Source organism: Delphinus delphis, chromosome 17 (assembly GCF_949987515.2).
Source record: "Delphinus delphis chromosome 17, mDelDel1.2, whole genome shotgun sequence".
Lineage (NCBI taxonomy): Eukaryota > Metazoa > Chordata > Mammalia > Artiodactyla > Delphinidae > Delphinus > Delphinus delphis.
In genome coordinates this window covers 73,367,393-73,391,345 of record NC_082699.1, presented here as the reverse complement: position 1 = coordinate 73,391,345, position 23,953 = coordinate 73,367,393, and the positions used below count along the sequence as shown (strand labels likewise).

The following is a 23,953-nucleotide window of genomic DNA, read 5'->3' as shown; positions in this document are numbered from 1 at the left end:
GGCCTCGTAGTCCATTGATTTGAATGACCTAAGTGCACTTTAATTTAACAGATACCAAATGGAAAGGTAGAAGCTCTGGGTGTTTTTCCCTTTCTGGCCACTGCTAAAGCTTCTAAAATATGCAGAAATGACCTTATGCCCAGCTGCCTCGTGGCTGACATCGCTGTGATGATTGCTCCACGTTCCTTAGTTTGCCAAGCACAATATTACAATTTGGAAAATTCTTGCATAATTGTTTTAATTCATGCTCTGTAAAGAGCAGTTTAGTGACATTTTAAAGAATTGACCTTGACTCTTTTGCTTGTTAAAACAATTAGAAGAAAACAAGATAAGCTTTCTCCCTACACTGAACCATGGCAAGTTAAAATAATACTTTTTTTTTTTTTTTGCTGTATGCGGGCCGCTCACCGTTGTGGCCTCTCCCGTTGCGGAGCACAGGCTGCAGACGCTCAGGCTCAGCAGCCATGGCTCAGGGGCCCAGCCGCTCCGTGGCATGTGGGATCCTCCCGGACCGGGGCACGAACCCGCGTCCCCTGCATCAGCAGGCGGACTCCCAACCACTGCGCCACCAGGGAAGCGCCCTAAAATAATATTTTTGATATATATTAAACATTTATTTATTTATTTACTTACTTTATTTATTTATTTGTGGTACGTGGGCCTCTCACTGTTGTGGCCTCTCCCACTGTGGAGCACAGGCTCCGGATGCGCAGGCTCAGCGACCATGGCTCACGGGCTCAGCTGCTCCGCGGCATGTGGGATCTTCCCGGACCGGGGCACGAACCCATGTCCCCTGCATCGGCTCCCAACCACTGCGCCACCAGGGAAGCCCCCTAAGATAATATTTTGATATATATATTCAACATTTATTTATTTTATTCTGAATTTGAATAATAAAAGAAACCAGGAAAAGAGATTTTTTTCCCCCAATGACATTATGTGGAACAGCTGGTGTTTTTGAAAAACACTTTGCAGCCTCTACAGAAATCAATACGTCAAGTTTAGAAAAGTGACTTCTGAACCTTTCTAAGCTTGTTATTTCTGGGGTCATTTTATGCTAGGAGAGTTGCAAAAATTTGCTCTTATTCTTGTTAAATCCTCCTTAAAGAAGACAAGGCATTTATTTTTTATTTATTTTTAAATTAATTTTTAAAATAAATTTATTTATTTATTTTTGGCTGCGTTGGGTCATCGTTGCTGCACGTGGGCTTTTCTCTAGTTGCGGCGGGCGGGGGCTACTCTTCGTCGCGGTGCGCGGGCTTCTCACTGTGGTGGTTTCTCTTGTTGCGGGGCACGGGCTCTAGACGCGTGGGCTTCAGTAGTTGTGGCTTGCGGGCTCTAGAGCGCAGGCTCAGTAGTTGTGGCTCACGGGCTTAATTGCTCCGCAGCATGTGGGATCTTCCTGGACCAGGGCTCAAACCCGTGTCCCCTGCATTGGCAGGCGGATTCTTAACCACTGCGCCACCAGCGAAGTCCCCAAGGCATTTATTTTAAGATCTTCTTTAAGATGCACCTATAATCTTCATGAGGATTTTTTACAGCAATATTTCAAGTGTCTTCTACTATATTTGTGTTAGCAAAACCGCTGACTTGATAAGTAGCTTCTGTGATTGAAAACTGTTTTGAGTGAGTCGGGTTTGAAAATTTGCAGGTGGAAAGGTGGAGCAGTGTCAGTCTCTGAGTAGAACACTTTTCTCTGTGGAAAGATACAGAATGATAAATTCTGTTTCCTCTCGCTGCCTTGTGAACCCTTGTTTTATCTCTGTGCTAATGAGGGGAATGCAAAGGGCAGTGGCCTCCAAGCATACATGGTCCTCAGCATGCTTGGAAATGTGGGACTTTGGGACAGTTAGTGTCACCTTTCATGGACCCCCCTCGTCCCACTTTCCTCCTGCCCCACCTGCTTCGTGAGCTTGGGCCCGTCTGTTTAGCCCTTAACTGTCGCGGGTTCTGTCGGTGTGGGCCAGGGTACGCCCTTACAACCAGTCTCCCCCATCGCGGTGGCCACACAGAACCAAGCTTTCCTTCTTGTTCTGCTGCAGATTCTCAGGAGGCTCTGCTCACCCAGGGACCCAGGCAGAGATAGCAGTCAGCATCCCGAACACAGCTGGTCACCGGGCAGGAGGGGAGGAGAGCCTGAGGGTTTCATGTCAGCCCAGAAGTGACCTCTGTCATTTCTGCCCCTGCAGTTCATTAGCCAGAATTGATCTCCCCCAATGTCAAGGGCCCATGGTGGGGGAGGACTGGAAAGGTTTGGTGGCTGTCACTAGTGGCAACTGCATGGCTCCTACCATTTCCATGGATTTGCCCACAACTGCGGTCTGGGGATCTGCAGATGTCCTCCTTGCCCCGACCATGTCCTGAGCTCAAGGCCTGTGTCTCAGTCTGGGGTCCCACAGGCTCCTTATAAATGTTCCCCTGATCTTCCGTCCTGGTGACTGGCCACCCCGTCCACGTGTCTCATCCAGAAACCTCTTCTTCACCTGTCACATCCGGCCACTTGCCATAGTCAGCTGACTTTTCCTGCTAAATATTCCTCTGATTCTTCTCTGCATCTCTGCTGCCATTCTTGTGGGTCAGGCTCCCACATGGACTCTTGTAACAAGTCTGGTCTGCCCTCCCTCTCTGATCCATGCTAGATGTGCATCAGTGATCTGCAAATATATCCCCAATAAATATTTACTTATTTACTAATAACTTGCATTTTTACAATTTAATAATCAGGACTTCCCTGGCGGTCCAGTGGTTGAGACTCCATGCTTCCACTGCAGGGGGTGCGGGTTCAATCCCTGGTCGGGCAGCTAAGATTCCACATGCCACGTGGTGTGGCCAAAACTTTAAAAATAATTTAAAAAAATTTAGTAAGTATCGATGGAGTTCTTAATGTGGGTCTATTCTGAGTGTCTTGCAAGTATTAATTTATTTTCTCTTCACAAAAATCCTACCAGATGGTTACTGTTTTTATCCTCATTTCACAAACTGGGAAACTGAGGCAAGCATGCTGTTCAGTGTGACACGGTAGGAAGCGGTGGACCTGGGATGGGAACTCAGGCGTGGTGGCTCGAATACATACACTGCCGTGTGCGTGTGTTATAGGCATTATGAAGCATACGTAAGATATACATTTCAGAAGGAAGAGGTAAGAAAAGTAAAGAGGAATTCTGCTCCTCTCTTCCCAGATTTCAGTGGATGGGCCTAGGCATCCCCTGGATAGGTGCCTTCTGCTTTGGAAACCATGCCTCTCCTTGCCATTAGGGCCATCTTTCTGAAATGCACACCGGTCACATCCCTTCCCTGAAGACAGCCCGCCCTGATGCCCACCGCTGCTCAGAGACAGTCCAAGCTCCTCAGGAACCTTCTAGGTTGTTTATGTATGACCTGGCAGCTGCCGCCCTGTACCCTGATTTCTTACCCCGTCCCATGGTGCCCACCTACGACTCTGTAATGAACATCCAGAGGCCACAGTGCCCTGTGCTCTCTTGGTTTCTCGTGCGTTGTTCATTTTGCTTGGCAGGCCCTGCTTCCCTTTGCCCTCTGAAAAACTACACTTGTCCGCAGCCAGTGCTCGGTAAATATCGTGTGAATGAAAGCATGAATCTTCAGAGAGCAGAAACTAGGACTGTGCAGTGTCTAATGGGGGGAAACTCAGCATGTTTCATCACTTCCATTTGCGTTTCTGTGCGGAGTGGGTCACACGACGCGGGAGAGGTCCCAGGTTCGTGTTGCTGACTGTCTGGCCATTGTACTGGCTTCCACTCAGCTTTTGCCTCTGTAGTTGTTTTCCTTCTTTCCTCCTTCTCCCCTGCTCTTCACATTTCAGGTTTCCGCTGTCATTCTTTTCACCTGTGTTTGAGGGTTGCCTGTGAAAGTTACCTCTCCTTTGCTGGTGCTGTGGAGTCATCTGAGCTAGAGTCTGGAGTCATCCTTGCGTCCTCCTCTGGCTCACTTCCAGCCTGCCGACTCCCCACGATTCTGGAGCCCTCAGTCAGTTTCCTCTCCGGGCGTCCTCCCTGCCCTGGGTCTGGCCTTCTCATCTCTCATATGGACTCTTTGCCTAGCAGACCGGCTGCTCCACTTCTAGACCTGCTCCCCATAAGTTCGCCCTTCACAGAAGGATGTCACGTGCTAAGGTGACACGTCACGTTGTTGCTGAGAGTCCTCCCGTGGCCTCCCCCGCTGCGTGGAGGGGCCTCACCTCTGCCTGCTTTCCGCCCCACGTGCCCCATGGGCTCTTTTGCACAGGCAGCTTTTTCTTCTTGGAAAGCTGCCCTGAACCCTCTAAGCCAGCTCCCTAGCTGTTTCTCATTCTTGAGGCCGGCACGGTGCCCTGGTGCAGGCAGCCCTGCTAAACGTCCGCTGAAGGAAAACACCTGCACGTGACCTTTCTCTCTTCAGTAGCTCCTGACACTTGGAATAAAATTCAGATAAATGAGAATGGGATCCATTGCCAGAGTTGTTTATGGAAGGAAGAGAGTGTGAGATCTGCAGCCATGAGCCCTGACAGGCCCCAGAGACGGGCCCTGGGTGAGCAAACTGTGGGTACGGCTCAGGCCGCTAAGTTTGGCAGAGTTTGTTTACATGCTTCCATAATTCCAGAGGCGAGCTGGTCTAGAGCTTCCTGTAGGTCCACAGAATCCTAGACCCAGGTCAGCGGGAGCGTGATGCTTGTGGGCCCCAGCTGGGCCCCGCAGCGGTGATGGTGCCTCCTCTTACCGTGTGCCCGTCTGTGCCAGCTGCTGTCAGGGTGCTGAGCATCTGTTCTCATCCTCCTGCTGGGTGCTGAGGCAGGGCTGCTGGCTCATCGCTTAGATGAAGATACAGGCTCTGCTAGACGAAGGAAGCTGCCCGACGCCAGCTAGTAATTACGTGAATCCTGGTCCCTTCGACTTCCGAGCTCCAGCTTTTGTCACGTGGATCCAGCTGTCTTTGAGTGCTGGTCCTCTGATTCTCCACCTTGCCCTGGCCCAGAGTCACCTGAATTAAACCTCCAGTCCCTTTGGTGACTACGTGTCCCAATGTGAGACACGTGACATAAGTCAGATGTGGAGCCGGCCCCGTACTCTCTACTACAGACCTGCTGCGACTCTCAGGTAATCAGAGGGCACTCAGTGCCATTTTTCACGGTGGGGGGCAGGGGCTGGGGGAGAAGAGGAGCTAACTAAATCCCACCCAAGCAGGGCTTTATGGAATATCTTGTCCAGCATCTTGGAGGCCGGCCTCTTGTGCTGCAGCCCCTTTGCGTCGTGCTCTCTGCAGTTCGGGGGCTGCCTGTATCCCGCCTCGAGGGACGTGATGGGAGGGATGGAGCCTGTGACACAGGGGGCCTTTCTCCAAGTGATGGCTCTTCAGACAAGTAGCAGCTACTTATTTCCCCACCCCCCATTTTGAAAAGGAGTCTCTCTCTCACCACTAACAACCCGAGCACTGAGAAATGCTGCAATGAATGGCCCGTGGCCCAGCGGCCTTTAAAGCCGGACTTACTGCTGTGCCTGGAGCTTCCCAGCTGCTGAGGAGCTGTCTGAAGCCAAGGGCTGAGTGAGATCCCTGCAGCGGCCGATCCTCTTCTCTTTTTTCTCCTCCTTCCTGAGCTTGTTGCTGGGCACTAAGCCAGACTTTGGAGATCAAAGCGAGTAAAACGAGTCTCTTCCCTTGAGCAGCTGAGCCTGGGGAGGAGGACCAAGGGGTGAATGGATACAGTACGATGGAGGGGCCAGCCCAATGCAGAGGGGGCAGGGCAGGACCGCGCCCCCGCGGGTGTATCCTGGAGGGCTCCCTGGAGAGAGGGGCCGTGAACTCCATGTCTAAGGCTGACATAGGGGGCGGGGGAGGGGATGGGCTAGGCATTTCCATCAGGATGGCTGCTGCGAAAGCCTGCAGGTGCAGGGCTGGGGGCGTGTTTGAGGAATGCTGGCTAGTTCACTGTGGTGAGTGTGCAGTGAGGACAGAGTCACAAGGAGGCTGACGGCCTCATGCTCTGCAGGTGCTTATACTCATAGTTTCCTGTTTGTGGGAATGCTGTGCTCGGAGCAGGTGCTCGCCTGTCCTTCCCTCAGAGCAAGAGAGACGGGAAGACTTGAGAAAGCCTGAGGGGAAGAGGGAGGGTGAGAGTGATGCACAGTCAGCAGGTTCGATAGCATTATCTTGGGTTAATAAGTTTCTTAAACTGCTGCATCAGCAGTGTGGCATGACTCACTGGCAGAGCCCCAGAATATAATCCCATATCAGGCTGCTGTTCTGACAGCTGTTCTGGGCTTTTTATTAATGTGGCTGATAACACTTGACTCTCTGGGGTGTTCTGAGATTTAATTAGCTCTTGGGCAATTTGGAATAGGTACTTTAGAATATTAGTGCTGTGTTGATTACAAATGAGTGTGTACGAACTAACTTCTACACATGTGTGATTGCTCCTGTGGTTAACTCTTCATCTGCCCTTTCCTAAATCAGTGTGCCTTGCTTGCATGTTATTCCATGTCGGGACTCTGCGAAGTCCCTTGGGGAGTTAGAGGGTAAACACAGACACAGATCCCACTGCTAAGAGTGGGGCGTTGGAAAATGGAGCAGTATCCCTCCCAAAGGAACTCCTCTAGGACAGGAGGGCATGGTGAGCAAAGAGCAGGGAGACTCTGAGATAAAGGGAACTTAGTTGAGAGCTTTTGTATCAAGTGAGCTTCGTTTTTCTCAGTGAAGTCAGAGAAGCTCGTCAGAGTTAAAGGAGTGTGTGCGTGTGCATGTGTGTGTATGGTTAGGAGCTGAGAAAAGTGGGAATGTTTGTGAACCCCTGCTGTAGATCTTTCATTAATTCATCGGAAGCATTGATTGAGCACCTACTGTTTGTGTACCAGGCATGCGGTGGTTGCTGGGCTATGTGATGTCAAATGAACGGAAGTTTGTATAGTAAAGTTGTTCAGAGTTTGGTGGGCGGGGCAAACAGATGACACTGACACTTTGGGGTAAGTGTGATGAGCACCCGCAGAGGCCACACGGGATCTTAAGGGAGCTCAGAGACGGGACTTCAGAGGCAGCTTGAGAGAGCAGGGCAGGTCAGGAAGGGCTTGGGCAGAGCTTTGACGTCCACATGGGCCTGGTGTTCTGTAGGGTGGGTGGGGCTGGAGGTGAGAGGAGGCAGAAGGCGGGGGAGGCATGTGGAATGCAGCCTGGCAGAAGGAGTAGCATCCTGTAAGGCCCGGAGGAGGCTGCTGGCCGCATGTGCTTGTGGGGAGACTGTAGGAGGCTGGTGCAGGGCCTGGTGGAGGGTCTGCAGTATCTGGTTTCAGCAGTGGCAGTGGGCGTCAAAGAAGGGGGTGTGTTCTAGAGCTGCTGAGGAAGTGTGATTCCCAGGCCCTGGGCACAGGTTGATGTGGACAGGAAGCAGGAAGTTGTGGGAGGGAGGGGGCCCAGGTTTTGGCTCAGGTGCTGGGGTGGAGGGTGGCCCCTGCCAATCCGGAGAACCCAAGGGAGAAGCAGGTTTGGGGGAGAGAGGATGAGTTTGTTCTGGTCACACACTGAGTTTGGTGGACTCTGGGTGTCCATGGGGGTGTCATCCACCTGGGTGTGGGACCGGCAGGAGGCCCCTTCGTGGGTGAGGGCACATGTGGGTGGTCAGCAGGGGTTGGGATGGAACCGAAGCAAATAGCAGCGTGGCTTCCTGAGGACCCTGGTGCCGAGCATCCAGAGGGAGAGAAGAGCAGGAAGGCCGCCTTAAAGGGGGAGAAGGACGGGATCAGCGATGGTCAGTGACGCAGGGAGAGTCAATGAGACGAAGCTGGGATAAGAGTCCTTTGGTCTTGGGAATGTGCCTTGTGCTGGCCTGAGCAGGAGCCGTGTCAGTCGGGGGTGCTTGACACGGCCGGGGTGAAGATGAGATTTGGGGGCCGGAAAGAGGGGTCATGTAGAGATGACTGAAAGTGTCGCCCCGTGGAGCTGGCAGCAAGCACGTGGCGATTTGAGAGTTTACTAAAGGGATTATTTGTACAGTGTGGGCAGGTGTTGGTCCTGGGGGAGGCTGGGGACAGTGGGGGAGTCGTTGTCACCCGAGGTGTAGAGGCAGGAGAGAGCTGCAGGGAGAGCTGCAGCCTTTGCAGGGAGGGGGCCTGGAGAATATCGCCCCCTACTCCCCTCCCTCCCTCCTGTCTTCTGCTGGTGATGGAAGCCAGAGGGCGATGGAGCCCCTGTGTGACCCGTACAGGTGAGCCTCCGGGAGCTGGGTGGAGACAGATGAGGGTGGGCCTGGAGGGGCAAGTGGAAACTTTCTAGAACACTGGGGACACTGGATCTTTGCTCATTCCCCTTAGAATGGAGCACATGCTTGGTCTCTGCTCCTTAAGCAGGGCCGCCTTCAGTTGAAGTCAGGACGCCTCCCCGCGTGAGGGCCCCGGGCGCTGTCGTAGGAGTGTCAGCACTGAGGGGCGCGTGCACCCACCTGGGAACTCCCGCTTCCATGCTGCAGTGTCGTCACTTCTTAAACGCCGTCTTTTCAAAAGGAAATGAAATGTAAAGAATTCTGTCAGTGTGCTGTGGTTGAAGAGCAGTGAGGCACAGATGTCACGATGTTGAACAATACCGTTCCCAGGACGTCAGTGACTCCGCAGAACATTCCGGGCTCGGGGGCAGGGTGAGGCGGCCCTTCCTGTGCCTCTCCTGTTAGCAGAAACCAGCCAGAACCACTGCGAAGCCAGGATCCCAGCCCAGCCCTGAGCTGCACATGTGCATCTTCAGGCAGGAAGTCACTGGCCCCAAACGCGTGCGGCCTGGGGGCGACTGCGTGATTCCCGCCGCCCCCCTGGAGAGGACTCTGTGACCTTCCCTCACTTGAACCTCACAATGACTCATTTTGCAGATTCGGACCCTAGGTTTAGAGAGTTCCAGACTGGCCCAGCTCGAAGGCAGAGCTGGAGTGTAGCTCACACACCCTGACTCTGCGCTGGCCACTCAGAGCAGCGACTGTGGTGAAAGTGGTATGTGACAGTCCCTCCTGCATCCTCATCTACTTGTTTTAAAGCTGAGGCACTTGCAGCTGAGATGGAGGGCTGGGAGGGCCGTGGAGGGGGTAGCTAGTGGGGGGCTGGCTTGGACCCTACCCACTTTAACCAGAGCAGTCATGCCCTTTTATTGATTGTTTATGTTGAAATTGCTTAAAGAATTCACTCAAAATGTCCTGCTGCTAAAAAAAAAAAAAACGTTTGAAAACCACATCCTGATGCAGTGGCGATCACAATTGGATTCAGATGGTGGTGCAGCACGGTGTGAAGTTTGCTGGACAAGGGCACTTCAGCCAAGCACCTCGTAAGCCGGAAAAGCACATTTTATTAGAGCCTTGGGGGAAAAAGTGAAATGTGAGAAGGTTGATTAAAAAGGCACAGTGTGCACATGCAGTAGAGTTACAGGTGCTAGTTAGTGCTCATGAAAGTGCTTTGCAGACTGTAATGTGCCTCTCAGAAGATAACGTCGTGCTATTACAGTGGTACAGGTTACCTCCCTCTCATGACTATTGACTAAAGGAAAAACACCAGACGGGCCTAGATGCTGTCAGATATTTCAGTCTGAAACCCAGTGTTGCTGATGAGATTAACACTGACCTTCCTTCCTGTGCCCTTGCTGGTCTACCGGGGGCGGGTTGATGGTATCCCATCTCTTCTGCCTTTTAAGCATCTCAGACAGACTTCCGCTCTTGATCTCACTTAAAATCACATCCTGCTTTCTTTTGGATAGAGTCTTTTGTAGAGCTCAGTGAAGATATTACAGATGTTTCATACAATTTGAAGATAAAATACTACCTTAACATTCATTGCGTAAGGAACACATGAAAGTAGCAGCCTATCTGGAAGGCGGTTCATCTGGAAAGCACTACCTAGAAGACGTGGAGTGGGACCCGGGTGCTCCCTCACGCCCAGCCCCCCTCACTGTCTTCATTTTCCATGCTGGGTGTATTTATTGAAAGAGATCCACTTGCTGCCCGTTCCTCACCAGGCACTGTGTCAGCCCAGGGAGTCAGCTGGGCATTCTCTGAACCAAGAGTGAGTAAATTACCCCAAATTACCCATTGGCATCAGCCCGGGAGCCTGGGTGTCAGCTGGGGTTCTCCGACTTGTCAGAAGAGCCACGTTCCGTTAGCCTTGTTCATTGCCAGAGGGTTTAGTCTGTCTCAGTGCAGGGAAGATAGACATTTACCAGTTTGAACGGAACAGAAACTCTATTTTCTTCACTTTCCAAGAATTGCTTCTTTGTAGCAAGGAGCACGGAACAGAAACTCTATTTTCTTCACTTTCCAAGAATTGCTTCTTTGTAGCAAGGAGCACGGCTGCAGAGCAGAACTGGGCTGCCATCGCCAAGCATGACAGGACTTTAAATGCCTGGCCCTGGAAGCGGGGGCCGGAGCGGCCGTGTGCTGCACCAGGGCTGCCAGCCGTGCAGTCCCTGCACGGTGTGCGTTCATGCGGGCAGGCGGGCGCCCAGGTGGGCCGTTCATCAGCACAGTGATCAGGAGCAAATGGCCTCTTGCTGCTTCTGGGAACTCAGCTGAGGACGCACTGAGCAAGTGCCGCCCTTTATGTTCTCACCAGCCTTCAGCACAGATGGACCAGGGCCCTGTCAGAGAGGGGAGGGGGGAGGAGAGGGGCTTCTTAGAAATAAGACCAGGCATCATGGTGCACGAAGAGCCTTTAAGCTGAGCACCATTCCCCACGGAGAAAGCAGAGCACTGGTCGTGGACCTCACTTCTCGGCTGACCAGCCAGACCCACCTGTCCTTTTGGTCCCCGTAGGACAGTACGAGGCTTTGCCACTTGACCACTGCCTCTCACCACGGGGCCCGCTGTTTGTTGGTTCCTCTCTGGTCCTTTGTCTAAACTTCTCCTCCTGGCCCATCGGAGGCAGGAGAGGGCAGCAGGGAGCCCGCGCTTTGCAGTCAGAGGGACTCAGGCGTGATGCTGGGTGTTTGTAACAGGCTCAGGAACAGTTCAGCTTCTCTAGGGCCCAAGGACTAAAGGAGAAGATGGCGGGAGGGGTTTTCTGATGGGTGGGGCAGCCATCCGCGTTTGCTCATCTCCCCGAGGGCAGGGACAGGCCGGGTTCTTCTCTGGGCCCCCAGAGCCCAGCACAGGGCCAGGCATCTGAGAGACCTTCACTTGTAATCTGTTTAATGAAGGGCTGACTCTCTCGCTTTGTGAAGGTGAGGTCCCACCCATCTCTTCCCACTTCACGGAGCCCTTCAGGGTAGTGGCCCGGTGGCAGGTGTCCAGCAAAATGGGCTCAATCCTGCCCGGCTGCCTTGCACTTACATTGTCTATGGGGACAGACCAGAAACAAAGTCAACAAGTAAATAAGCAAGCCCTGTCACAATGACTTTCCCCATCAGTAAAAATTGGTCACGTGAGGTGTGTTTGTTAGAACACTGGACCACAGCGCTTAAAAATTCAGACTTGTCTTATTCCTGTAAAAGGGGCAGATGATTTTATAAGATTCTTTTTATTTTGATTTTATGAGATTCTGACCAAAGATTGTTTTTCCTTTGTAGAATGGAGTAGGGCCCTCTAAAGAATGGTTCTCCTAAAAACAAAAAATCAGACTTGTTCATCTTCCACATGCCTGTGTTCTTTCACCAGGCTCCGGTAAAATGAGAAATTTTAAAGTTACCTCCTGATATATCATGTAATCTACTTAATTATTATGTTTTAACTGTGTTGTCTGTCTTTCCCCACCAGCACGTAAACTCCAGAGGGCAAGGGTCTCTCTCTGTTTTGTACCCTGCAGGATCACAAATGCTTAGAACAGGCCCTGGCACTCCACAAGTATATGGTGAATGAACTGTGGCTGGTAAGGAACAAATACATTCTGTAGTGCTGGGATAATTTACAAGGAAATATTTCTTTCTTTTGTGTAGAAATGATGGTTTGTTTGAAGATGGACCCTGAGAAAATTTGGAAATGGGACAACAAGGAAAAAAAAAGCTCACAAAAAGAATGTCTTATTAAGTACGAGGGAATCATTGTTGAACTTGGTATTAGAAATAGAAATTCTGTTTTCAGAAGAACACTACTTGACATGAATCCTTAACCAGATTGAGGAGAGGGTCATAACTAGCAAACAGGCAGAGAAACGGAAGAGGCAGACCTGGAGTCAGACCCATCGTTGACTTGGCCTTTCTGAGTCACAACCAGGATGAGTCCTACAAATAAAAGTGAGTGTGTCCACAGAGCCTGATGGGTTAATTTGTCTCAGGCTCCAGCAGTGTCAGGTCTGGAGTGAGAGGGTCTTTCCACCGTCAGCCTGGAGAGCGGGCCCATCCTGGGATAGTTTGGGTGGGAGATGTGGGCGGAGAGTCAGGACTTGTCAGTGGAGGTTCTTATGAGGTCCTGGGACTTTCTCCTCTCCCGACTCCCAAAGGACTGGTGATGCTGGCAGTGGGAGCCTTGCTGATTAAATCCAATTACCTCTAGAGGCTGGAAACCAGAGATATGACCCCCCTACCTAATTCTGCAGCAAATGCTACACATAGCATATCCCAAAACACCAGGGTAGGAGATCAGAGTGGAGGGAGAGACTTGGGAAGAGGACAGCCTGGTGGGTAGGAAGCGGGGAGAGACTCAGACGTGCCTGTTGCTGTGCTTCTCCTCTGTGCCGCCTTGGCACGTGGTGAAGAGTGGCTGGAGTAGGGGACTGTGTAGAAGCTCCGTGTGGGAGACTGTGGTGCAGGTGAGCCGAGGGAGGGATGCGGGCGCTGGCAGGACTCCCGGGCTGCATGCAGGAGCGGTTCAGTGGCAACTTGGAAAAGTACAAAGATGGGTCAAGTGAGGATGCAGGGAAATCCCCAAACAAGCAGGTCAAGTGGAAGTGAGGACTTCTTTGATGTCCAAAGGGAGTGAGCACAAAGTTACCCGCAAGACGTTTATTCAGATGTCCTTCTCTTTCTCCCTCCACCCTCCCTGTTCTCTGCACACAAGCGGGTAGCACCTTCTACGTGCTTGACCTGGTGCTGGGAACGAGACTAGATAGTCGTGCGGGCTGCAGTGGGCTGGGCCCAGGGCTTGCGAGGAGCACGCGTGCAGGGGCGGGCCAGAGACCCCTCATTTCTCTACAGGAGGCACTTGCCTTTGTCGTCCAGGGTCTTCACGCTCTGCCCCTGCCTGCCCCTCTTCCACCTCTTGGCTCCCCTTTCTTATACGCGGTGTCTTACCCGGAATTACCTGCTGTTCCCTGCATGCACATGCTTCTGTTCTGTAGCGGCTGTGTTCTTTCCACTGTGCTCCAGTCGTCAAGGAGTTGGGTTAAGATAACTCCAAGAATCATTTCCAAGGCTGCTTGTACAGTGTCTGCCACGTGGTGCCTGGATCAGTGGGAATACTTACTGTGGAAACTTCTGGAAGCTCTCGAGAGTGGAATGTAGCTGAATGGGCTGTGGATCCATGTCGCATGGGGCCACAGGGAATTGATGGAGGGCGTGGGGGCTTGGAGGTGCGCGTTTGGGACAGTTTTGAATGGGGTTGACTTCGCTTATGCTCCCTGCAAGCTGCCCCGGCTGCAGGCAGTTACTGGGGTGGGGATCCCAGGAAGCAGGAGTGAGGTGTGGGGAGGGTGAGACAGGGAAGGGGGAGAGACAAGGGTTTGCTGCTGGGTTCCAGCTGTGGTCACTGGGCGTTTGACTCTGCCAGGATCTCGAAGCTTCCAGAATGTGTCCCAGAAATGTGCACTCAGGCCGGGAGCCCAGAGTGGCTGTGCATTGCTTCCCATTCCTCCTTGGTTGAGGGTCGTCCCCACCACGTTGACCCGTCTCCACCTCTGGGCAGCAGGGGCCTAGCTCGAATGCTTCAAGACACCTGTGCAAGCTTGAGGTCGGACGCTGGGGTGCAGGGTGAGCCTGAGTGTCCACTGCAGCTGCTGCCAGGGTCGTGTGTGGGCCTCGGGGACATGGTGAGAGCCCCGCTGGCATTTGCTACGGGGAGAATCAGAGCCCACACGGGCACGGAGGGTGCTGGTGGCTGCCCAGGAGGTGGAAGGTGCATCTTCTCCCGTTGCCCGCTGTCTTACTCCGCGTTTTCTTTTACTGTCTTGTACTGCCCGCCCCTTCACCTCCTTTCTCCTGCCGTCCTCCTTACATAGCAGCTCCATCTCCCTGTTGGGAGGGTCTCAGAATTCAGAGATGCAGAGCTTGTCTGATTTGACCCCCCATGTGGTTCAGTCTTTCTCACAGCATCACGATTGCTATGTGAAGCTCCTCGAAAACCCTCCTGAGAAACACATCTCTAAAGCCACCTCTCCCTCGTTGGATGGCTCTGACTGCTGGAAATTTCTTCTTCTGGTGAAGTCTGTTGCTGACCTCTACCCATTGGTCCTAGCTTCGCCTTTTTGAGCACAACAGAGCAGGTCTTCATTGTGTTCTAGGTTAGGTCCTCTGCTATCGGTCTGCGTCAGGCTCAATAAAATAACAAGAAGACACAGACCCAATTTCCTGGAGGTCACAGCACAGATGAGGCATCCAAACAGATAACTGCAAAGCAGTGTGGGAAATCCAACCGTTGATAATGTTGATTTCTTGGGGGGTGTGTGTGTGTGTGTGTGTGTGTGTGTGTGTGTGTGTGTTTGTGTGTAAATCTGAACTGCCTTTGTCATCTGGACAAGCAGGGGCCTGTGGATTGGGTGTTAGATGTTACGGGGACCTGCATGCAGTTCCAGGGGCTGTAGTTCAGTATAGTTGGAGCCTGAAGGGGTGAGCAGATGAGTACACGTGGGTGCGTACTTGGGGATCTTGGCCTTGAGGGTGCAGGGGTCGTGGGAGAGATGATTGATGGCGAATCTTGGAGGACTTTATCTAGCACTTTCTGCTCATGGAGATGGGAGGGAAGCCATTGAAGAGTTTTAAGCAGGGGAGTGACAGGGTCAGATTTGGGTTTTAAAAACGATTCACTCTCTGGTCAAGATGGAAAATGGTTTGGAGAGTGTGTTAGTCGAGATACTTTCAGTAGAGGCATCAATTAGAAACAAATTGGAAAGTGGGAATGTCCATTCTCCCACGTCACAGATGCATGGGGATCGGCGGTTCCAGGGTCGGGTCAGGTCGGGGGGGTGCAGATGTACCATTGCCGTCCCAGGGTCCATCCTTCATTCCGGACCCTCAAGGTGTCGACCTGGGCTTTCCCTTGATCTCTTGTAGGTTCTGGGTGATTGCCTCAGTTCCAGGCAGTGCACAGTAGTGATGCCCAGTGAAGCAGAGGTTTTCTTAGGGAAGGAAACTGTTCCCAGAAGCCCTTGGCAGCCTTCACCCCAGACCCTGTTGGCCACGCTGGGGTCCTGGAGTTCCCGCTGCCAGAATGGCTGGAGCGGCTTCCTCTGTCCTGGGGACCGGGCAGGTGGCTGAAGCAAGGACACGAATAGGAGCTGTGGTAATAGTTGGGCTGAGAGACCAGAGTCCCATCCAGTCTCCTCATCTCCACCTGGGTCAACTCCCATGTCTTTAGCGGGTTTCAGTCCTCCAGACCTTCTTCCACTCCTGTCCACCATCCTCGTGCACCCAGTTCTGCAGTGTATTCTTAACGTACGATGCGTAAAGCTGAGTCCAGACATGGTCAATCCAGTGCAGAGTGTGGGGAGTGTAACCACGATCGCTTCAGCTACTTCGTGGTCATGCCGGCTGACATCGTGTATATGCTCTTGGCTTTTGTAGTTGATTCATGATGTAAACCCAGATTCAACTTATGGCAAGCTCTAATTCTTGTTTTTTTTTTTTTTTATGTAAACGTTATCTATTCCTGCTGTGTCATCCACGTATTGAATTGTAATCTGTGGTGAATTCTTTTATAAAGTAAAGCGTCATTTTTAAAAGCAAGAAGTCCTATAGTATGTTTCTACCTCTTTATAGCATCCAGTATATTCTATATTTATGCACACCTATCTCTTAAAACTACCCGATGCAGATCAAAAATCAGAGAACATCAGGTAAGCATCGGCAGTGACTTTGGGGATACCGTGTTTTGCCCCATTCTTCAGCTTTTTAGGAGTCATTGTGTTCTTCAAGGGGTGGATGCATGTAACCGTCTTGACTCTTCCCTTTGGCCTTGCAGAGTACACTCTGAATCATGATCTCATTTACTAATATTTCTTTTCAGTTTGCTGTTACCATGTTTGGTGCTGACACTAATTATATGACTAAAGACCTTTTTCCAGCAGTTAAAAAAAACCCATGACTGTTTCTACCAGATCTAAAAATGTTCAAGCACCTGGATGATTGGGACAAGCGCGAAAAGACTCTCATTTATAGAACACAGAAAATTGTTTGTTTCAATCCACCTGCCCCATTAGCCAGGTTTTCTCCTGGCCTCGTCTTGCGAGAGATTTCCTCCAGCCAGCATGCCGTCCTAGGAGCTTGCACTTCTCCATTTTCTGTCTTTCTTCAGGTGTCCATCGGTGGGTTTCTGTGTGGGTCCGGCTGTGGACAACTTAAATCACGGGAAGCACAGGCTTCCTGAGTTGCCTCAGGCTGTCTCCCTCTGGTTTCTCCCTTTTCTCCGGCTTCTGCTTTATTACTTCCTGGTTCTGACTTCACCTCCCTGACAACCCCTATTCCAGCGCTTTCCAAGCCTGCACGATGTGCCTGTCCCGTGACCATCCACCCACCCCGTGTTCATCTCTAACGCAGGGCTGTGCCAAGTGGGTCCTGTCTCTTTGTTAGAATGTTCTGAAGAAGTAGTTCTTGGGCAGGCTACTGCAGGTTTGTGGCTGTGATTCTTGGAAAGAGACAACTCCTGTCCTTTCCTTCCCCGTATTTCCTTCTCACTTAGGAATTGGGAATAGCACGCACTCCTTTATGCTTCACTTTGATATGAAGTGTTTCTTACCCCTCAGGCTGCAGGGCTTTCTAGAGCAGGGTCTGGGTCTGTGCCCTGTCAGTCTTCTTTAGGTTACCTTTATTTATTTATTTATTTTGTAGCTAAGCTTGTTTTCTTTTTTTCTTTAAACATCTTTATTGGAGTATAATTGCTTTACAATGGTGTGTTAGTTTCTGCTGTATAACAAAACCCTGTCAGCCTTTATATCCACCGTGCCTGGCACATGGAAGGCACCTACTAACTGGAAGATGAGTAACTGAACAACTTCTTAGGCTGTATATCTAAAGAAGACCATGTCTTCTCCGCAGTGTTGATTGATGATAGATGACACTGTGGGCTGGTTGGCTTCACGACAACAAGATGCGTGGCTCTGCCTGCCGTGTCAGCTGTATCCTCCGTGCCCATGTGGTGGCCTGTGGCGGGGGATGATATTTATTGAATCACGTGAAAGACTGAAGAAGCAAAGATGCTGCCCGAAGTGGTAAAGGGGCCTGCATGGCACCGTGGACCAGTGTCTGTATCACACGTGTATGTTTCCTTTACTGTAGTCCCGTAAAAGGGTTGGGGCTGTGTGCACTCCCTGACTCCATCACTGACATAGGAGGATATTCTATGCATCTTGGTATTTGCTCCTTAGGTAACGAATCTGACCTTGAGCTGGAGAAGAAGTATAAGGAAGACGATCGAGAAAAGGCCCCGAAGAGACTGCGGACTCAGAGAGTGGAGAAAGTCCAGAAGGTCTGCTCGGGAAAAGAGGCCGCGCAGATCTCCGGAGCCAAGAAGCCCATCATAAGTGTGGTTTTAACGGCTCATGAAGTGATTCCAGGTGAGCAAAACAAGCGGGAGGGGACAGAATGGGACTCTGTGGGCGGGGCTGTGCCGCAGGCAGCCAGACAGCTGGGGCTGTGATCCTGAGCGGCTTCCTCACTGTCGGGCTCTCCACTGAATTACCCAGTACCTTGGGATGATGGCTGACCTGTCACTGCCCAGGGCTGTGGTGGACGAGCATGTCCAGAGGAAAGGGAGTGAGGGCTGCCCCTGCTGCTGCCTCCGCCACCTCTGCAGCCATGACCTGTCCTTGTCGTTTGAGTGGCAGCTCACAGGAGCAGTGGCCAAGGAGAGTGTCTTTTTCTTTGCCCCCTCACCAGCCCCTCTCCTGGATGTCCTCCCTGCCCTTACCGCCCCATCCTACGTGTAAGACCACTCGCACCACATGGAGGTTGGCGGCTTCTCCAAAACCCTCCACCTCACTTTTTTTTTCTTTTTTTGCATTTTTTAGTGGGTTCATCATATATTTTATGATACTAGAAATTCCTGTCTCCTCTTCCTTAAACATAAAATAGCCAGTGGATTTCTTATACTACCCTTTTTAAAAAAAGTCTCTTCCAGGAAAGGATACTTTAGACAAAAAGCAGTTTATGATAGTAGATTCCAAAGTATAATAATGGGTTTTTTCCTATCTATTTGAGGTGATAGCTGTTAAGTAAAATTTTGAAAAATCAAGTTTAGGATTTTGAGGACAGCTAGAGCCTTTTTAAACATCTTTTTTCAGTGCTAATAGTATTGATAACTGATTATTTAAAATGAAAACGCTGAATAAATGCCTCTTGATACTTCAGTGCAGGGTAAGGTAATCAGCAGAGAAAAAGCCATATAAGATTATGTGACTAGAAGTTGTTTCTGGAAAGTCACTTTGTCTGCCCCACCCTACTTCAGAGAAGTGTTATTCCGGGAAATGGAAATGCCAGGAGAGAGCTTCCTGGGTTTAGCTGTCTCTAGAGAAAGTTTCTATAATGATTTCTTAAGAATTGATGGTAGTATTCTGAGATTTCTGTAAGGGGGGGGGGGTAAAAAGTGGTTAATTTCCTTTGCTATTCCAGAAACGAGAGGTAGATTGGAGCCTTTTCTTTAGTGCACTTGATATATAACGTGCGTGTGCACGTACCCTCGTGCACATACGCTGCTATAAACGGTCTTTGATCGTTTCACATCCTGGACTTGCACGAATAAAGGTAACCTTTGAGTTTTCCACTCCAGACCTTTCATTTCACAGGGTGGACACAGAGGTCTGGAGGCGGGAGGGTGATGTCATATTTGGGACCAGATCCCAGGCAGCTTAGATTCCTGTTCACGGTTGATTCCACTGCTCCATTCTGTCTTGACGCAGTTTTACATTTGCGTAAAGTTTAACACATGTGGATCTATGTGAAATCTTGTGGGAAGCATATATGTGTATATGGATCTAGTTTTTTGTTGTTTAATAAGGAGATCAAGTGAAAATGTATCTCAGAAGAAGGTTTTGATTATTGGAAAACTTGCCCTTTCCCCCCAAACATACACATGTACACACACACACACACACACACCACACACACACACTTACACACACATGCGTACACGTATATAAACACACAAGTTAAAGGTGTGAACTGAAGGAAAACTAGTCCCTTGCATGGGTGCCACACAGTAAAGAAATATGCTTCCCAGGCTCCGTCCCCTGCTCTGGGGGCAGGGGGGTGGTCAGGGCCCTCACGGCGCCTCTTTAATACACGGTGCGTTATGCCTCCATCTCAGGTGCTACCAAGATTGTTCCGGTGGAGGCTGGGCCCCCGGAAGCAGGAGCCGCAGACCCCGAGGCCGCGGTGGCCGACCTGGCGCCCCGGAGAGGGTACCAGGAGTACGCCATCCAGCAGACACCCTATGAGCAGCCCATGAAGTCGAGCAGGTAAAGCGTTCTGTTCTGTGCGACTCCAGCCACCGCTGCAGAGGGCGAGAGATGGGCGTGTTAGCTTATCAGGACGCTGTGTGCAAACCCATCTATGAAGGGTTTCGCTTTCTTGACTGAACCTGAGAACTAGCCCCTCCATTATGGCCCTAGAGTGCTGGCTGAGCCCAAGCGGCCTCTGTGCGATGCGCGGCAGATCAGCAAGCTTGCTTGGGAAACGCAGCGCCTCGGCTTAAGGAAGGTGGAGCGTTCTGCTTAAGGCAGATGTATGCTTCATCTGAATAAAAAGAGGTGTGAACAAGGCCTTACTTAGTAAATTAGCTGATTTTCATAGCTCCACAATTTACAATGAAAAAGAAAATCTCTCTCTCCCCCCTACTTTCAAAAGTAGCGTAAGCATCCTGTAGAAGGTTCCAACACCCATGTGATGTGCAGTTACAGTAAACCTCTTCTGGCCGTGGCCACTACCGTAGACATTGTGGTTCACAGGCCACCATAAGTTTTTCATGATATACTAAAATATAGCACTTTAATTTTGTTATTTTTTTTCCTAGCGTAAAATACCAAAGGCACTGTTATCAACCTATTTTTTTAAACTTACCACACCTTGACTTTTTCCTTTTCAGTACATATTTTTTTTAAGTGTGTTTGCTGTCATGTAGATGCACTAGTTTATCTATAGCCAGTTTTTGCTTGACGGACAAGGTTTTGGTTCCTCCCTCTTTCAATACTTCTTCAAGACTTCCTGTGAGATAAATTGCTAGAATTGAAATTGCCCTCTTAAAGGATACGAGTGCTTAAAACTTGAATTGACACTGAAAACTGTCCTCCAAATACATTGGGTGAGTCGATGTCCCGGAGGGGACTAGCCTGCATGTCCCCCCACCCTCCCCATGGTCACCAGCTCAGCTGTGATACGTACCTGCTGACGTAGATGAGCAAACTCTCATCACCTGAGTTCTGTACACATTTCCCCAGCTGAGGGGAAAGACAAAATGCCAGTGCAAGTGGGCTCCCTCTGTTTCTGGAAGAGGGGGAAGTGAGGTGTTCTTGATGAGAGCATAAGCTCTAGCACCAGGCAGACCTGGGTTGGCTCTAGGCCCTTCTACTGGACTTCAGCCCAACAGATTAAACACCTTCTATGTGCCAGGCACTGGGGATGTGAGAGAGATTAGGACAGACATGGCCACTGCCTGGATGAGGCTCTGCTGTGAATGGACACAAATGCTTTTGCCTCTGAGCCTCTCTTACACCGGCCACAAGACTGTCCAGTAGAATCTGACTTAGTTTAGTGGTGGGAATAAATGATACCATATGTGGAAAGTGCTCTTGTTGAATTATAACATCATGTCATCTGGGTGCTTCATTCATCTGTAGCCTCACTCCTCTCTTCTTGCAAATGTGAGCAACTGAATTAATCGATAAAGCTGTAAAAATACGCACCCCTTTGGCAACACTGAAATGGAATTAATTTTGAGGATCTTTCTTGTCTCAACGCAGGTTGATCTGTAGACCTTAGTTAATTATCTTCATGATATTTCAAGGTCTGTTGGGGAGGGTTTCAGTTCAATGCTAATCTAGTTACAGGTAAATATACTCAGTACTTAATCAGTAGATTGAGGCTGTATTCCTGTTGTCAAGCATTCTATTAATATTTTATAGTCTAAATTGTAAAACAGTTACGAAAGAGGCTTTTCGTGTGACGGAAGTCCGGAAATCTATAAGGAAAAAAATTATTTGTAATCTCACTACCCTAGGATAAGCACTGTTAATATTTCTAATGTTCCCTAAGATAAGCAGTTAATATTTTTAATGTTATTTCCTTCCAGCCTTTTTTCAGCCCATATATTTTATAAAATCGGGTTTATATTTGGTTTTGTTTTTTTTTTTTTTGCGGTACGCGGGCCTCTCACTATTGTGGCTTCTCCCATTGCGGAGCACAGGCTCCAGACGCGCAGGCTCAGAGGCCACGGCTCACGGGCCCAGCTGCTCCGCAGCATGTGGGATCTTCCCGGACCGGGGCACGAACCCGTGTCCCCTGCATCGGCAGGCGGACTCTCAACCACTGCGCCACCGGGGAAGCCCTCGAGTTTATATTTTATGTGCAGTTTTGTATCCTGCTTTTAATACTTAATCCCATTATACTTACTTTCCTTTGTTACTCAAATTATTCACAAACTCTGTTTTGTAGTGACATGTTGTAGCATCGTGATCCACGACTCAGCTTTCCACATTGCAGCCAGTGAGCTCTTTGTAAAATGCCCATTTGATTGTACCCTTTAAGGCTTCACATTGCTGTTAGGAGAACTTGGCCTACAGGGTCTTCCACGGCTGCCACCTCTCCAGCCTGGTCCCCCTCCTGTGCTCCCTCTGGTTCTCTGGGCTCCAGCATCTGCTCCAGCCATCCGGGTTCTTTTTATTTCCTTGATCTTTCCTGCACGTGCCTCTTCCTCATACTGGATGCCTCCCCTCCCCCTCACTTGGTTAACTCCTGTTCATATTTCAGCTGTCTGCTCAAATGTCCAGTCTTCAGGGCGGCCTTCCCTGTCCCCCAGATAGATCAGTCCGCCTTGACCTGGGCTCCTAGAGCATCCTGCCTTTTTCCATCACAGGGAGCTGGTGGTCCTTATCTGCTCATTTATATGGTTACCAGGCTGGCCCACCACTTACTATAGAAGGTGCACTACAAGAGAGCATAAGTTGTGTTTGTTTTTGTCCCCATTGTGTCCCCAGTGCCTGGAATACTTTTTTGAAAGAATGAATGAATGAATGAGTGAGTTTAAAAAAAAGAGAAATGTCCAAACTAGTTCCCTACGTTGGAACCTTCAAGCAGCTTCTACTCTTAAACTATTGTGAAAACTCATGCAATGAGCACCTTTGCTTGAATTTCGTATTCTTTCTTTCGCTAGATTCCCAGCAGTGGAATAACCGGATCAAGGGGTCTGATCTTTTAAAGCTCTGGCTGAATGCTTTCTAAAATGCAGGGGGAGAGAGTGCCTCTCTCAATGAATAGGGGACATTCGGAGTGAAATAATGTGGTAGGAATCACCCGACGTCGCAGCTCTGTGCATCAGCCCACGGGTGCAGGCTTGCGCTTGAGCCTGGTGCCGGCGGCTTGGCCACTTCTTCCGATTCATCACCCTTGGTGGGAGGCAGCACTGAGGGCTTGACCAGGTATTCGGGTAATAATATGAAAAAATCAGAGTCAGAGATGCTCCTAAGACCATTTAGACCTTGCATTAGAGAAGGAAATACTGTGACTTGTTTAATTAATGCTGTGAAACCAGAGTTTCTTCCTCCAGTAAAATGATCACCTTCTGGGTATCTTTGCCATTTAAGAAAGGTCCAAATTAGTTTCCTTAAATTAGCCTTGGGTTTAGCATGCAGGCATAGTACTGCCTTTCAGATTTGAATGTTTCAATTACAGCATGGGACTTCTACCGTCTGGTGTTTATGGACCGCAGTCTGCTTAAATATTTTTCATTTAAAACATAAGGTAACCTGTGTTGGCCAAACACAGTTGTATGGATAGTTCCATAAATATAGACTTTACAGTTACAGTGGGTACAGCTTAATGGTGTCTGATTAATGGCACTAAATGATTGTCAGTGTTTCTGAGGACCTACCTGGATAACCTAGGCAGAATCCCGAGGCAGCAGTTATGGAGAGAGGAAGCCTCACCCGCCTCACAGGAGGTCCGCGTGTATGGTCCCACCGGCAAGGGGGGTTGGTGTTCACAGTGTTTCCAGGCAGTAGGAGGATGTGGAAGAATGTGCAGGTTCTAGTCTGCTTGGGTTCAAATCCTGGCTTCACCACTTACTAACTGTATGACCTTGGGTTATACTCAGTTTTCTCACCTGTAAAATGGGCATAATGATAGGGTTGAAATTAAATACTTAGCAAAGAGTTTTGAGTATTGTAAGCACTCAGTAATTTTTAGCCGTGATTACTATTACCGTCTCGTTCGGCATCCACGTCGCCATATTGAGAGAGAAAGGACCTGTGAGGCAGACCAGGCTTTCATTCTCTATCGCATACACAAAATCTAACACAGTGCTCGAAACGCACAGGTGAGTGGTAATAAAATGGCAAACACTTATTAATTAATGATGTCTGAGTTTAACAAATGGCAGTTGAACAACCTTATTTTCCCTGTGTGAGTTCTGAACCAGACATGCTGGAGGAGGAAGAAGACGGGGGCTCACACGTCAGGCCCATGACTGGTGGAGCCATGGGAGAAGGGAGCCTGGGGCAGGTCACACTGAGCTCCCGCTGGCTGTCCTGCACGTCTGCCTCCCCCCACCTCGGTCCTTGACTGCCGCCGCCAGACTCTCCTGGCTAAGCGCCTACCGTGTCACGTGCTGTCCACAGGCAGACGCCTTCTCACCAGAAAGGCAGGAGTGAGCACGGCT

General features: G+C 50.1%; 1 protein-coding gene across 2 annotated transcripts in view; it reads left to right on the top strand.

The window, feature by feature from the left end:
* The window catches only part of ZFAT (zinc finger and AT-hook domain containing), a 183,945-nt gene that overhangs the window by 50,366 nt on the left and 109,626 nt on the right, over positions 1-23,953 (top strand). For both annotated transcript variants that reach the window (XM_059995226.1, XM_059995225.1), the window contains exons 4-5: positions 17,454-17,642; positions 19,391-19,541. In XM_059995226.1, the coding sequence (XP_059851209.1) occupies positions 17,454-17,642; positions 19,391-19,541 (340 nt within the window). The remainder of the gene's footprint in view (positions 1-17,453; positions 17,643-19,390; positions 19,542-23,953) is intronic.